The 14,150-nt window shown below is 53.1% G+C and overlaps 4 protein-coding genes across 4 annotated transcripts; 3 read left to right on the top strand and 1 right to left on the bottom strand.

The window, feature by feature from the left end:
* Positions 1 to 1,065: 1,065 nt before the first annotated feature.
* CH63R_06173 (Tol-like protein) lies at positions 1,066 to 4,567 on the bottom strand (the record flags this gene model as incomplete). Its single annotated transcript, XM_018301148.1, has 3 exons — positions 1,066 to 1,209; positions 3,256 to 3,906; positions 3,986 to 4,567. 3 exons carry the CDS (start codon positions 4,565 to 4,567, stop codon positions 1,066 to 1,068), a joined length of 1,377 nt encoding a protein of 458 aa, XP_018158998.1.
* Positions 4,568 to 5,757: 1,190 nt separating this feature from the next.
* CH63R_06172 (Serine/threonine protein kinase) lies at positions 5,758 to 7,370 on the top strand (the record flags this gene model as incomplete). Its single annotated transcript, XM_018301147.1, has 2 exons — positions 5,758 to 6,306; positions 6,372 to 7,370. The coding sequence occupies 2 exons, from the start codon at positions 5,758 to 5,760 to the stop codon at positions 7,368 to 7,370; spliced, it is 1,548 nt and encodes a 515-aa protein (XP_018158997.1).
* A 920-nt stretch (positions 7,371 to 8,290) lies between these two features.
* Positions 8,291 to 9,569, top strand: CH63R_06171 (Abscisic acid ABA receptor; the record flags this gene model as incomplete). The annotated part of the gene is made up of 3 exons (XM_018301146.1): positions 8,291 to 8,779; positions 8,841 to 9,286; positions 9,359 to 9,569. 3 exons carry the CDS (start codon positions 8,291 to 8,293, stop codon positions 9,567 to 9,569), a joined length of 1,146 nt encoding a protein of 381 aa, XP_018158996.1.
* A 1,881-nt stretch (positions 9,570 to 11,450) lies between these two features.
* On the top strand, positions 11,451 to 13,732 carry CH63R_06170 (uncharacterized protein; the record flags this gene model as incomplete). The annotated part of the gene is made up of 3 exons (XM_018301145.1): positions 11,451 to 12,248; positions 12,334 to 12,509; positions 12,595 to 13,732. 3 exons carry the CDS (start codon positions 11,451 to 11,453, stop codon positions 13,730 to 13,732), a joined length of 2,112 nt encoding a protein of 703 aa, XP_018158995.1.
* Between the last annotated feature and the right edge of the window lie 418 nt (positions 13,733 to 14,150).

Genomic DNA, 14,150 nt, shown 5'->3' with positions numbered 1-14,150 from the left:
GGCGCGGGGCGGTGCTCGAGTGGAAGCCCTTCGTTAGGCAGCAAATGGGTACCACTCCTGGCCGTTTCTCTGTTTCCAAAGGGACGAGGAGGCAATATGCGTGCTCGGATCGGATCTGCGAGTATGTAGCTGGTGCGCTTCTCAAGGGAGTAAGTCAACATACCCACTTCCTGGCCCCCCCCCCTTCCTGGCCCCCCCAGCCCCACCAAGCTACACCAAAAGGTACTACTTTTTAGTATACCCTTAATTAATTGCCTAAAAGAGCTACAAAAATAAAAAAAATATTATTTTAAAGATCTTAACTTAAATTATAAATAAAAAAATAAAAAGAATAAATTAATAGTAAGATAAGCTTGAAATAGTACTATAAAAATAAAAGTTAGATTTTCTATATAATTTACTACTATTACTTATTATACTATTATTTTAGTATAGTAGTATAAATTCTACTTTTACTTTACTATATAGATTTAAGGTAGACTATAGTTACTATATTAACTTAATAAAGCTTATTATATATATTAATAATAGTTTTAGTCTATAATAAGTATTTTATAATAGTAAACTTTTACTAGTAAGATCTCTATTATAGAATAACTTTACTATTACTACTATTATAAAGCTATAAAGATAGCTTACTTTCTATATATAGTTTATATAAATATTATTTTAAATAATATAAATTCTATATAATTTATAATAGTATATATAGTAGTTAATACTTTAGTAGAAAATACTATATAAAACTTTATACTTTTACTAATACTACTATTTCTAAGTAGTAAGTATACTATACTACTTAATTTATATATTTCTATAAACTATACTTAAATATCTACTTATATATAGTTTTCTTTTTATTATAGTCTTTTTAGGTAATTAATTAAGGGTGTAGTAAAAAGTAGCACCTTTTGGTGTAGCTTGGTGGGGCTGGGGGGGCCAGGAAGGGGGGGGGGCCAGGAAGTGGGTATGTTGACTTACCTGGCATTCTTCAGGATGTTACCTAGTTCTTCTCTCAATTTGGAGGAATCGCAGCGGCCCTGTGTTCTTCCTGGACCTGGCAAGTCAACCACCATGAGTCTGGTCTTCACCAGCCTGAGGAGGTCTCCAAGCACCGTCGGGATGGCCTTGTTGCATTCGGGGTCGTTGTCCAGGATGTGCTTCATCCAGTGTGAGAAGACATCGCCGACTCTCGCCGTGCCACCACGCCTGTTGGCGACAAAGTATAGTGTCTCCAATGAATGGTCCTTGAAACGGTCCGACTCTTTGTAGAATGCCAAAAGCGCGTCCCTGCCGTAAGTCAGACTACCCACTTTTCGGCACCCCCCCCATTTCGGCACCCCAAAAATGAAGCTATTCCCATCATACTCGTCGACTTCAATTAATCATTGACTTCTTCTAGATGCAACAACAATACAGCTTTCAGCTTCACTAGGGTATTCAGAGTCGCTGGATTCGGCTGCATCATCCTCTTTTTCCCCAGCCTTAAGTTGCGCCTGCTGGATGTCTTTGATGTTGGCGAACTTAGTGTTAGGATCCAGCTGGACTGCCCTTCTTTTCCTTACTGCAGTATTGGTGACTTGGGCCTGCAGAAGCTCCAGTTTCTGCTGGGTATTTGCCAGCTCATATGCCTGCTCGCTGAAGCCTTTTTTTACCTTCCTGAATAGAAGGCGTTGAGTAAAGGCATCATTCTCCAGCTCTGTGAATAGCTTCAACTGCCCAGCTAGATCCTTCATCTTCCTTGGCGTCGACCATGCCACTGCAGATGACGCAGATACCCATCCTTCAGCTTCCTTGCCTCCAGACTGCCCTTTGCTGACCTGATCAGATGATCCTGATGCTGCTGGTGTTGATGGGAGCAGTAGGGAGCTCATCAGAGGCTTCGCCATAGAGACAGGCCATAACCCTGTCCATTTCCAACCACTTCTAATGTTCTGCATCGTCATACCTGCAGTACGAGCCTTCTGATAACAGCCTATAAAGTTCCTCTTGCCTACAACAGTTGAATCATTCCACTGACCAAGGTATCCAAGCTCCTTCCTATAGGCTGCCTTGACAGGGCTGAAGACTGACTGATCAAGTGGCTGGAGGACATGGGAGGTATGTGGCGGTAAGAACAATAGATGGATGTTGTTTATATAGCATAACCACATAAAGTCAGTCGTTGTATGACTCCCATGTCCATCCATGATCAGCAGCCTGACCTCCTTGCCCTGAGGAAGAGTCTGAGGGATGAAGACCTTCTGCAGCCATTCAACTGCAGTGGCATCTGAAGTCCATCCATTCTCCGTTGCAGTGAATTGCCATCCTTCATAAGGGCCAAGGTCTAGAGGAAACCACTGCTGCTGGACTGCCTTGCCCTTATAGATAACGAGGGGATTCAGAACATGGCCCAGGGCAGAGATGCATTCGATGATGGATACCCATGCCCTTGATCCAGGCTGTTTCTTACGTACAGACTTCGTCTCAGACATGCCCAGCACCAGCCCATTAGATCCCTGGCCCTCAAGGATACCAGTCTCATCCATGTTGTATCTATTAGCTGGTTTGATGCTGGTGATCTCTGGTATGGCGAGTAGTTTGAACCAGTCCCTGATGACCTCAGTAGATGCCCCATTAACACGCCTAGAATCGATAGGGCGACTTCTCTGGACCTTGACTGATGGATTCCTCTTCAAGAAGGCTTGGATCCAGCCTTTTCCTATAGGCTCTGTATCCCCCATGGCATGGAGGATCCTTTCTGCGAATAGCCTCACTTGCAGATGGGTTGGGGCAACACCAAGGGCATGCTGAATGCGAACCCATTCAGCCAGTTTAGCCTCCTGACTAACAGAAAGTCTCTGCAGGTCAGAAAAGGCAATTGACCTTGGTTGAGTGCCCTTAATCCGATACTGAAGTGTTGATCTTGGGATGCCATACACCTGACCAGCCCTCTTAATGGGCATGCCGTTGGTTATTGCGTCAAGGGCCTGATTGACTTCATCTTCGGTATACTGGCCCATAAGGTTGAAAAGAAGCTCTGAGGAAAAAATGAGGTTATTCGCATAAGTATAGAAAATGTTGTTGATGTTGAAAGTTGAGGGGTATGTTCTGGTGATGAGGCATTTGAGGCATTTTTGGGGTGCCGAAATGGGGGGGGTGCCGAAAAGTGGGTAGTCTGACTTACAGGAGCCAGACGACGAACTCGAAGATGATGCAGCCCATCGACCAAATGTCGTACCGTCGTGACCTGGGCACGTTGCTTGAGATGATTACTTCGGGAGCCTCGTAGTGCTGCGTTGTAAACTTGGTGTTGGTCGGGTTGTCCCTGAGATGGGTGAAGAGCTGGTGCTGCTTCGCCAGTCCGAGGTCCGCGATCTTGAGGGTTCCGAGCCAGGTCGAGTTGCCGACCTTGAGGATGTTCTGAGGCTTCAAGTCGCCATGGCGCCAGTTCTCAGTGACCGGAGGGCTCTCGGAAGCGTCTAGACCGTCGACCTCGATGGCGGGTATGCCGTTCCTGACAGGAGGGGCGAGTGTTCTGGCGCGGGCTCCCGCCTGCTGGATGAGACCTGTGCTTGTGCGAGTGTTGGTGCCGTGTAGCTGGCAAAGCGCATCTGTCAGACCGTACAGCTGCTCCAGGACGGTGATGATGCGGTCGCCAGTCAGCTTGTGGTCTTTGGCGGTTGGCTCAGATAACCAGAGCTGTTCGAGGTTGCCCCCGTCGGCCCATTCAAACATGATGTAGTACTCGTGGCCCCGGCTAAAGGCAGCCATACGTTGGATCAAGTGCTTGTGGCTGATCGATCCGAGCTTGTCGACTGTTGTCGCTTCCTCTTCCCAGGCGTTTCGGGCATTCACTTTCGCCTCTGGGTCGTTTCTGAACTTCTTCACGGCAACGGGGACGACGATGTCGTCAGGTGGGAGTTCCTGTGTATGTCAGGTCGTCCGTCGTAAGCGGGCAGCTCATCGGCGAGGCCATCAGATGTAGGTTTCTCGGAAGACTTACAAACCCGAAAGATTTCTGATGATCGACATGAAGCCCAGCCTTGAACACGTCGGAGAAGGCACCCCGTCCCCCGTCTTTGAAGTGCAAGAAGGGCAGCCTGATGCCGGCAGGTAGTCTTCGTTTAGCCTCACCCTTCTTGAAGACGGGGACAACGAACCCCCACTGTTCCGTGCAGAAGTTTTTGAGCTTGCGCTCATTCCATACTGTGTCGTGAAATACATCCAGCGGTCCAGGATGGGAACATTGCTTGGCGGTGCCCCTGACCCGACATTTCAACTTGTAGTCAGTCTTGTCGAAGGGGAGCATATCATCGGTGAAACTGCATTGCTGGAGTCTCTCCATGATGGGGAGTAAGTCCGAAACCCCGGGCTCCTCGAATGTCGACCAGATGGTCAAGAAAACCCTTGGAGCCTTGTCGTGCACGAAGTCGATCAGGGCTCGTGGAGCATTAGGCCCCAGGAACTCGGCAAAGCGCTGGTTCTTTACAAGAAGGCGAAGCTGGCCCTCGGGAAGGAATGAGTCCTGACCATTGCAATCGGCCGTGACTATCATCATGTCGTTGACCTCGGTATAGAGACTCATGGCGCCGACGCCTAATGTGGCCGCGGATAGCTTGAATGTTGAAAATCCGAAGAAAAGATTTGACGCGGGCCACAAACAAGACATGGAGCTGGGAGAAGAGCTGGGAAGCAGGGCGCAGCAACAGCCGTGTTGTTGAACGGTCGATGGAGCAGGGACACTGGGACGTGGAGTTGTCCCCGGGGGGAGGGAGGGGTCGATGGGATGTTCATGCAATCCCTGACATGCATCTGATGGGCTACGCGGTCAGCTCTTTCGCGCCCACGAAGCAGAGCATCTGCATTGTCTGCGGCTGAGCCTCAGACCGCAGGCTGCCGGTCATCGATGTTCCGCATCATGTACGGCCAGGCATGCCTATAACGAGAGAGGTGCTTGACTGAGCGAGCTTGGCGTGAAGACCGCATTGGGCGAGAAGTGAATCAAGGTGGTGGTCATGCGTGCATTGGATAAAGTCAAGAAAGCGAGTCATAACTGAGCATCGCTGCGCCTGCTTCTTGGTTGGTTGCCTTGTTGGCATTGCACCAGTAGTTGGCCTGGCATCTTATCATGCGGTCGTCAGACATGCAAGTGTCAAGATGGAGGTGGTGTCGTGATTGCAGTGGCTGCTGTCGTTCTGGATGCTTGTAAAGCTCCAGAGCCTTATCTTGCCCTCCCTCTTCCCCGACTGTGGGTGGGTGTGGGAAGTACATATCAAAGGAGGGGTAGTAGCAGGGCGGGCTGTTCGGTCTCTGGCTCCCTCTTCTTGGCCCGGGGGTACATGAAGTAGTTCCCTGCAGAACGTGGCCTGGCAGACGCACACTCGAGAGACTACTTGCTGCAGGCTCGCGGCGTAAGAGCTTACGGATTGTCCAACAGCTATCCCCTCTCGCAAGTGACTGATGGGATGGTGAAGCAATACCGACACCACTTACATCCGGCAGTGCCTTATCCGACCTGACGCAGCCTCTGGCGTCCAGGCGAACCATAGCCGGAGCCTCATCTTAGAAGCCCTCCGAGAGGAGGGCCCGGAGAGCCTCTTCATGAAGCCTTCCCCTGCCATTTTCCCAGGAAGTCATGTTCATTCTATTTTCACACCACTGACGACTTTAGATGCCTGCTTCTACGACATCTTCACCGTTTAGAAAGAAACCGAGCTTAGATAACCAACTTCCAGTCATATAGCTCACGCGAGGCTGCGTCAGTTCTAAGCCGCAATGCCCCTATTTGATACCCTCGACGCTTCTTTGGTCGACAGCCCGTTCCGCGGCCCAAAGTTCGTACCGCTGAGCAGCCTAAAAACCATCATCACCAAAGCCAGTGTGGAGCAGGAGTTGTCCTCCATCACTCGACTTCGCAACCCTCAACTGTCTCGCAATGTCGTCCAAAATGCCAGGAAGGTCTTTTCCATACTTGTCTTCATAGACAAGGCTTCTGCCATCAAAGAACTATACAGAGACGGGCTCACGGACGATCAGCTCCCTCTCTCAAGCAGGAAAGACGACGCTGGTCGTATTACCCCGTTCACTCATCATGGGAAGAAAACATTTGCTTCCTTCGGGAGCTGGAAGACCGTGTCCATCAAATCGTTTCTCGACAAGCAGTGGCTCTTGTTGTCGCCCGTATTTGACAAGACTGGGAGGCATTTTGATCTCAACCCCGCTTGTGCCCTACCAATGTTCCCAGACACACGAGAGGTGGCCACTGGCCCCTACAACGCCGTACACCAAGGTTGGATCCATCCTGCCCACCAGCGAGTGTCCAAGGTGAGTACCGTTCTTTTGCTCCGAGGAGGTTAAACGGCACTAACGGTTGGTTGTTAACGAATCAGAATTGCGGAGAACATGGTCTGAAAGTCGCCCTCAAGGAGTTCAGGGGAGAATACAACAGTGCCAAGTCCAACTTTGAAAAGGAATGGGAGAATCTGAGTCACATCCAACAGCACAACCACCCGCACCTCATCAAGCATATCGCAACCTGGCAAGCCGGGAACAAGTTCTTCGTCATGTTCGAATGGGCCGACGGCGGAAGCCTCTGGGACTTTTGGGAGCGAGAGAATCCCGGGGCGCCGAGTCAAGAGGTCATCTTGTGGTCGTTGCGTCAGATCCGCGGCCTCGTCAGCGCCCTCGAGGCTCTGCACAGCCTCAACTGCCGCCACGGCGATCTCAAGCCCGAAAACATCCTCCACTTCAAAGATCGCGGTGACAAGCACGAAAGCAGCGGTGGACGAGGCATCCTGGTCATGGCAGACGTCGGCGTGTCTCGAGTCCACAAGCAGATGACGCACCTCAGAATCGGTCCGACCACCACCAGGGCCACGACGATATCGTACCAGGCCCCCGAGACCGACACGGACCCGAAGGTTGCGAGGTCCCGCGCCTATGATGCGTGGTCGATTGGTTGTATCTTGTTGGAGCACATCGTCTGGCTGCTGTACGGCCTCCAAGGCATCGAGGGCTTTAGGAAACGCAGAGAGAGCAAGTCGTTTGACGGAACCTACGGCAGTGCCAATTTCTACAGCCTGACAATTAGCCATCTAGAGCGGAGGGCCGAGATTCACCACGCCGTGGAAGATGCAATGGACGCCCTTCAACGGGATCCCCGTTGTCAGGTGGGTACGGCTTTGGGCGACCTCCTCAAGCTGATCCGGGAAGGCCTTCTGAAGATCGACCCGCAAGACCGGTTCAAAGCTCTTGAAATTCAGGATGCTGTGGAGAGGATTGTCCGGGACGCCAGGCCAGATTCTCTGTACTTGCTCAACACGTCAAATCGGCCTTCACCGGTTCCGTCGATATTCAGATATGTATATGTTAGTCCTCCTGTTTCTTAGATGGATGGTTTCAGCAGAGAGATGTGTGACTTCTTTCTTTTTTTTGGTCCTGCAACGGCCAGGAACTATGTTTTATCGGCGTCGTACAACCTTGGCTATGGTGACATTTGAGACCATAGGGATTTCGTACCACCGGACGAGATGCGCGAAATCTAAATGAAAAGTACAAGCTCATGTTTCAATCACTTCAACCCAAGATTAACTAGCAAGGGTATTGTCTCCAACTATCCTATTCTTCTTGTCTACATTCCGTGGGGGCACTGTATCACTGTTATCCGAGTCTTAAGCAGGGAGACGTGGCAGGAGTTAAACCAGAAGTGTATGGGGACTCCCTTATTGATACTCAGGAAAGGGGCATGAAGTGAGGATCATGAGTCTAGTTCGTGACGACCCGACATTGCAAACGTCTTCAACACAGTTTATGCAAGCCGTTAGCCCTATTACGTCCTGTTCGTAACGATATGTAACAATATGTTGCTTGATCTGAACTCGGCTATTGGTGGTAGTTGTGAACAGCTAAGAGGGAAGATGACCAAGCAACAACCAATGTTTGTCGTTACGCTCAGCTCAGAGCACAAATGTGCGATGCCTAGATGATGTACAGATAACCAATACTCAGCCACCTGCGTTGCTCCAAATAAGCCATCACATTGTCAGTTTATGGCAACTCCATGGGTGAACATGCGGAAGCTGTTGTACCGAATCCTCCGGACTCAGTATTTAGTCATCATTGCCAGTAAGACTACCCCGCAACTATGAGTGCGTCATCTTTGTATCAACAGCCTCCTGAACTGTGGGCAATATAAGTTTCATTCGGCAAGCTGCGAAATAAAGCCATATTGCTCCGAGAAAGCCCAAGACTGCTCTTCTTTACCATCACAGAGTTCATTGACGACAAGCCATCCCCTTCAGCAATGAACATGCCGTTATCCGCGCCGCCAGAGCCACGCTTCATCCAGACCCCTAGTCTTCCACAGGATTACCTCTCTGTCGCCGAGACTCCAGAGGCCCGGGTGCAGGACGCGTTAGAACACGCCATTGGCGATGCCCCCCTCCGAGAATCCTACACACACGAAGAATGCAGTGGTTTTTTCCGCGGCCCAACGGCTCTGGCGTACTTGCTACTCAGGATCCACGCTGTGTACCCCGAGATGAAGATTTCCGGTCGATCCCTACAGCAGTGGGCTGCCTCGTACATGGGCGCCAAGCGCACAGGCGGCGATCGTGCTCCATGCGGCCTTGCGTGCGAGAGTGCGGCGTACTGCGCTGTGGAAACCATGTTGGACGAGACCAAAGCGCCAAGGTTTCGCGAAGTGTTGGAGAGGCTTGTTGACGGGGGCGAGCATCCCCATGAGATTCTCTTTGGGTTTGCCGGAATACTCTACATGATCCGCGCTGTAGAGTCCTGTGTGAGTTCCCAGATGATTCACAAGTTGATGGCGTAGAAAACGAGCTGACCAAATCCGCCAGAGACCGGAATCGGTCTCTCTGTTGGCGACTGTCAAGGGTCGGATTATAGAGAAGATGCTCGGCGCAGGGCCGGGTTGGACATGGCGCGGGAAGCGCTACACCGGCGCCGTGCACGGCGACATCGGCATCCTGACTCAACTCCTTTTGACTGATCCAAAGCTGGCATCCAACTCAATGGTGCGCGGGTCACTACAGCGGATGCTAAGCTTGCAGCAGCCAAGCGGGAACTGGCCGACGGAAGACAGCGACCGTGTCTACTGCGAGCTCGTGCAGTTTTGCCACGGCGCACCTGGTTTCGTTTCCTCGCTGGTGCACATTGAGCGGCTGTTTCCCGACATGAGGGAGCAAATCGGACAGGCCATCGCGTTGGGCAGGGAATGCATCTGGCGCGAGGGGCTGTTGCGGAAACTCCCTTGCCTGTGTCACGGTGTTCTAGGCAACTCCCTGTAAGTGATTCTCCTCTGCTGCGTCTGGAACCTTGATGCGACTCTCACTCACCCGGTGCAATATTCCCGTAGGGCGCTCCCTTTGGGCCCGCAACGGGACCATTTCCTGGCCTGGTCGTTGCCGTCCAAAGTCGAACAAGAACGCCAACTGGACGGGTCCGTTTTCGTGCCCGAGGACGGTGGGCGCATGTCCATTTGGTTCGACTACTGGCCAAGTGTAGCCTGGACGTGGGCAGTTTGTGCGGTGGACAATCCAGGATTTCTCTTGTACAGCGATGTGTAGTTTTTGAACTACATGTAGATACCAACACAACCTTTCTCAAGACTCTTCAGGCTAGAACACTACCAGGAAACAGTGATTCATTGACTCACTTGTTGAATATGATTTCTCTGGCTTTCAGCGCCTCTGCTGTTGCCCTTGTACGAAATTACTAACAGCTCACAAACGTGAAAGGCCAACTGCTTGGATTGGATAGACGATGACTCTCTGAGTAGCCTTGTTAACATATCGTCCTTCCACTTCAAGTCTTCAAGGTTTTAGACGAAGATTCCTTCTGGGTCTGGGTTCTCTCTATGTGGACAACTGGTAGTTATTTGCGGCACAATCGATGCTGTATGGATTACCGGACGGGGTCTAGGCCGCTTGACGTCAACTGGGCAACAAAACATGTTGTGTGGAAGGCCAAAACGTAAAGTTTGTGCTGCCTCGGGGAAATGTTACTTGTTTAGTATTATGATCATGATGAACCGAATGGTTTATCTGTGGGTATGAAAAGAAGCGCTCTTTGAATCATCAGCCTGATGTGGACTAGCACATGTTAAATCGACATTGGCTTTCCAATTGTTGAGTTTTGTTTCGTTGTTTCTTGAACCGGCCATGGAGGATGTAATAGCGAGCAAAACCCCGCCCCCTTTGCCGGTGACATTCACCTTGTGCTAGCATACGGTAGTTTCCATAAGGCTATGCAACTCCACCGAGTGTTCAGGAGAAAGACAGGGGTGGTCCAGGCCAAGTCTGCCGGCGGGACGCGCGGGCGACGAGCATACCTGGCACGATGCTGGCCGGCCACTTGGCTCAGTCGGCCAAACGGGGGCGTTAGCGCAGCGGCAACGTGTGCCGCGACAAGATCTTGTCATATGGACTATTTACGGATGACGGCAACGCTGTCAGCCGTCCTGGGGCCGCTGTCGTCGGCTGCCTCAGCATGTCTGGGTCTGTTTGCCTCTCTCCCCCGGTGGCGTCGGCCATTATTATGTGGAATTTCTGGAGACATAATTCGGGGGGGCGGACGCTCGGCTTTTCTTTCTTTCTTTTCGGTTGTGAAGGATGAGAAGGGCTTCCCGAAATAAGCACCTGTTTTGTCTGGAACGCCAGTGGTCAGTCCGTTGATCAATACGGAGGAATGCGTAGGAGGGAAAAATAAGATTGACCCGCTAGCCCGCAGCATTCCTCCGGCCAGGAACAGCGCCGCATTAGCATCAAGGGACGCCGGCGTTAAGCACATTCGTTGTCAGCAAGTTGTTTAGTTGCTATACCATACCAACGTCCTGTCCCGGTAAGGGCGGGCCTCTGCCAGATTCGGCAGTTCGTCACGCCAATGAGCTCAGAGTGCCATTCGGGATGGCCTAATTCAAAACTGCAGGGTGGTTACTCTTAATTTCAGCCCTCCTGGCCCTTCTGGGCCCCCCCCCTAGCGTGCATGAGTCGTGAGCTGGGGCGGCTGTCTGCACTGCGGAGCGTCCCGAATGCTTGAAGTAAGTTTTGAACATACCTGTAAACACAGCAGTGGGCGTCATATCTCTCGAATTCGATGCCATTGGAGTGAGTGGTTGTGTCGTGGCACTGAAGTGGCGAGCCAAGCAGTCTTATATCGGCCATCGGCACTGGGATCTGACGTGTCTCACTTTGCGTGGCCGACGCGTCCCTTGAATGCCTTGACAACTCTTGGGAGCATCTCGGCGCGAGTAGCGGGTAAGGGGGGTTTGCTCGCTGTTCTTGGGACCGCCCCGTCGGAGTGACCGGGAGGCCTTGTTGTTTTACCTTCATGAATCCACAACCGGGACCCAAGGAACGATGACCCCGATTTTGTACGGTCACTCTCTCTACCTTTGGGTTTTTGTATCCACATTCTCCCGGCTGCCTTGCGATGGAGCAATAAAGATAATGGCCCTCCCTCCCCGCCTCGTTGACGTTGCTCAGAGGGTCAACCTTGTAATGCCTGTTGTTCGACGACTCCCGAGCGCTTCTCCAGTGCCCCAGGAGGTCTCGCTAGTCGCACCATACGGAGACTGCCCGGCACGACACCTTGTGTTATTAAATCGCAGATCTCGCCGGCAAACTGGGTTCGTTTCTCGAACGTCCGACTCGGCGCAATGCCTTACCCCTTCAGGAGGGCCCAGAGCAAGTTCCCCTTCGACCCGTCAACAAAACCCCCCGCCGTCTTCCCCGTCCACGAAAGACAAGAAAGAAAAAGAGACTAACACAACTCCTCCATGGACAGTGCCCGTCCTGACGCCGCAAGACGAGATGGAAAACGCCTCGATCCTCCGTAACGACGCCGACAACGGCTACTTCCAGGGCCTCCCCGCGCGGCGCAAGTCCAAGATGAAGGTGCTGATGAAGGTGTTCTCGCGGTGGGCCATCACCATGTGCGTCATCATGTCCATCTACACCGTCATCATCGTCTACTCGGGCAGGACGGTCATGAACCAGACGACGAAGCGGCAGTACAACGCGCTCATCACGGGCCTCTCCATCGCGCTGGGTCTCGCGGTGGCCAGCAGCCTCAACCACATGGTGGCGGAGCTGCGGTGGTGGATCCTGAGCCGCCGGTTCAGGTCGAAGCGCAAGGTCGAGCTGATTCTGCAGGCCGACAACCTGAAGCACACCATCATGCTGGCGGTGCGGTCCAAGAGGTGGTCGATCCATCTGGCGGCCCTGGGCTGGCTCATCCTGACGATTGTGAGATATTCCCCGGTTCTCTTGTGAGATGATTTTTGAAATTGGAGATTAAGTACCAGCTAACTCTCTCTCTCCCATCTCCCAGGGCTCCCAAGTCGGTCTCGCCGCCATTGGGCTGTGCTACTCGACCGAAACGGCCGACAAACGAGCGTTGCTGGTCCCGGGAAACGTGTCGATTGCGAACATGGACACCATCGAGACGGCCAAGATTGTCCAGTCAAAGTCCAATTCACTGGGCGCTCAGCAGTACACGGCGAACAGGTCAGTCAGTTTCCAAACACCAGGACAATATAGTAGCACTTGTCTCGACGAAACCTCACATTTGCTGATTCCGATGGTCATACAGCTACGGCACCATGTCCCTGGCATACGACACGGCCACCATCGAGGAAGCACCTTCGGCCCGAGCCATCTTCGTGCCGAGCGACCCCCTGATGTTCTGCTCCGAAGACCACTGCAAATACGTGTTCCACGAGACGTCCCAGGAGTCCATCGCGGACCTGAACAGCAACCCGGTGACCGTCGCGACGGACCGCAGCATCAACGCGACGACCAGGTGCACGGCGTGGCCCGTGACGGCCGGCGGCAACGGCACGAGCCCCAACATCACCGTCGTGACCGAGAACAACCGCCGTTTCGTCATCGGCGTCCCCGTCCGCGGCGGCACCGACCAGACGACCTTCATGACCAGAAGCACGTACGCGTGCGGCCCCGGGTGCGCGACGGTGACGGCCTTCGAGGCCTCGGACAGCTCGCCGTGGTACTACGCCTGCAACATCACCGTCGGCGAGGTCGCCAACGCCACGCGGCCGGAGCACCTGGTCGGCTCCAACCTGACGGCGCTGGCGGCCGCCGCCATCGCGCTCCAGGGGTACGCGGCGTCGTCGCTGGTCAACTCGACGGACTTCCAGTACCAGATGTACCCGGCCGAGTCCGTCTTCGGCACGCCCAAGGACGGCAAGACGTGGATGATGGAGGGGATGCTGTCGAGGTTCGCCATCGGCGTCGTCGCGATGGCGGCGGAGATCAACGTGGAGCAGGTCGTCGAGGGGATGATGCCGATGAAGGGCACCAAGCTCAGCGTGTCGCACTGGAACCTGATCCACTTGATCCTGACGCTGACGGCGGCGCTGCAGCTGGCGCTCGGCATCGCGGCGGCGCTGGTGGCCAACCGGGTCGTGGTGCCGGACGGCGGCGCCGTCGAGATGGCGCAGGTGATGCGGACGATGGCGATCCGAGACCGGACGGCCGAGACCGCGGGCGAGGCCGGCGAGAAGGGGCTCGCCGCCGGGGCCGGGGCCGGGGGGCCGGTCACGTCATTGTGGATCTATCGGGACCGGGTGTCGTCACAGGAGGGCCTGTACGACTTGCACATGGAGGAGCAGCGGTTCCATGCGAGGGCCGAGGACGGCATGATCGAGATGAGCCATCAGCGGCCGGACACGGGGCGGACCAGTCGGGCGTCGACGGCGGCGAAGACGTAGATGATGGAGTGGATGTACTGTACGGGGGTGTAATGGATACGAGACAACTTAATAAATATCAATGACTTTGGCCAGTGGGCGGCGTCGGTGTGGAACGTGAGAAGTGAGAGCTATGCTGGCCATGATTCCATGAGTTGTCAACAGGCGCGGCCAGCTTTGCAAAGCTGAGGGATGGTTTAGGCTGTGGCCAGCCAGCTACATCTAACTCGACTGCCTTGGCCATCTTTTTCGTTAGATACGATGCAATACTTAGGTTTGCCGTGTACGTGTTGAAATGCGGATCCCTCAACTAAAGAAGCTGTCAGGAAAAGAGCGCTCTTCTTGCTCTCTAGACCAGCATACAGACGGAGGAGTATCTTGAAACCTTCACACTTGAGAGCGGCTTACACACCAACGCGTCTTCTGTTTTTGAGCCACG

Source organism: Colletotrichum higginsianum, chromosome 4 (genome assembly GCF_001672515.1).
Source record: "Colletotrichum higginsianum IMI 349063 chromosome 4, whole genome shotgun sequence".
Classification (NCBI taxonomy): Eukaryota; Fungi; Ascomycota; class Sordariomycetes; order Glomerellales; family Glomerellaceae; genus Colletotrichum; species Colletotrichum higginsianum.
This window is presented reverse-complemented; position numbering and strand designations above follow the sequence as displayed.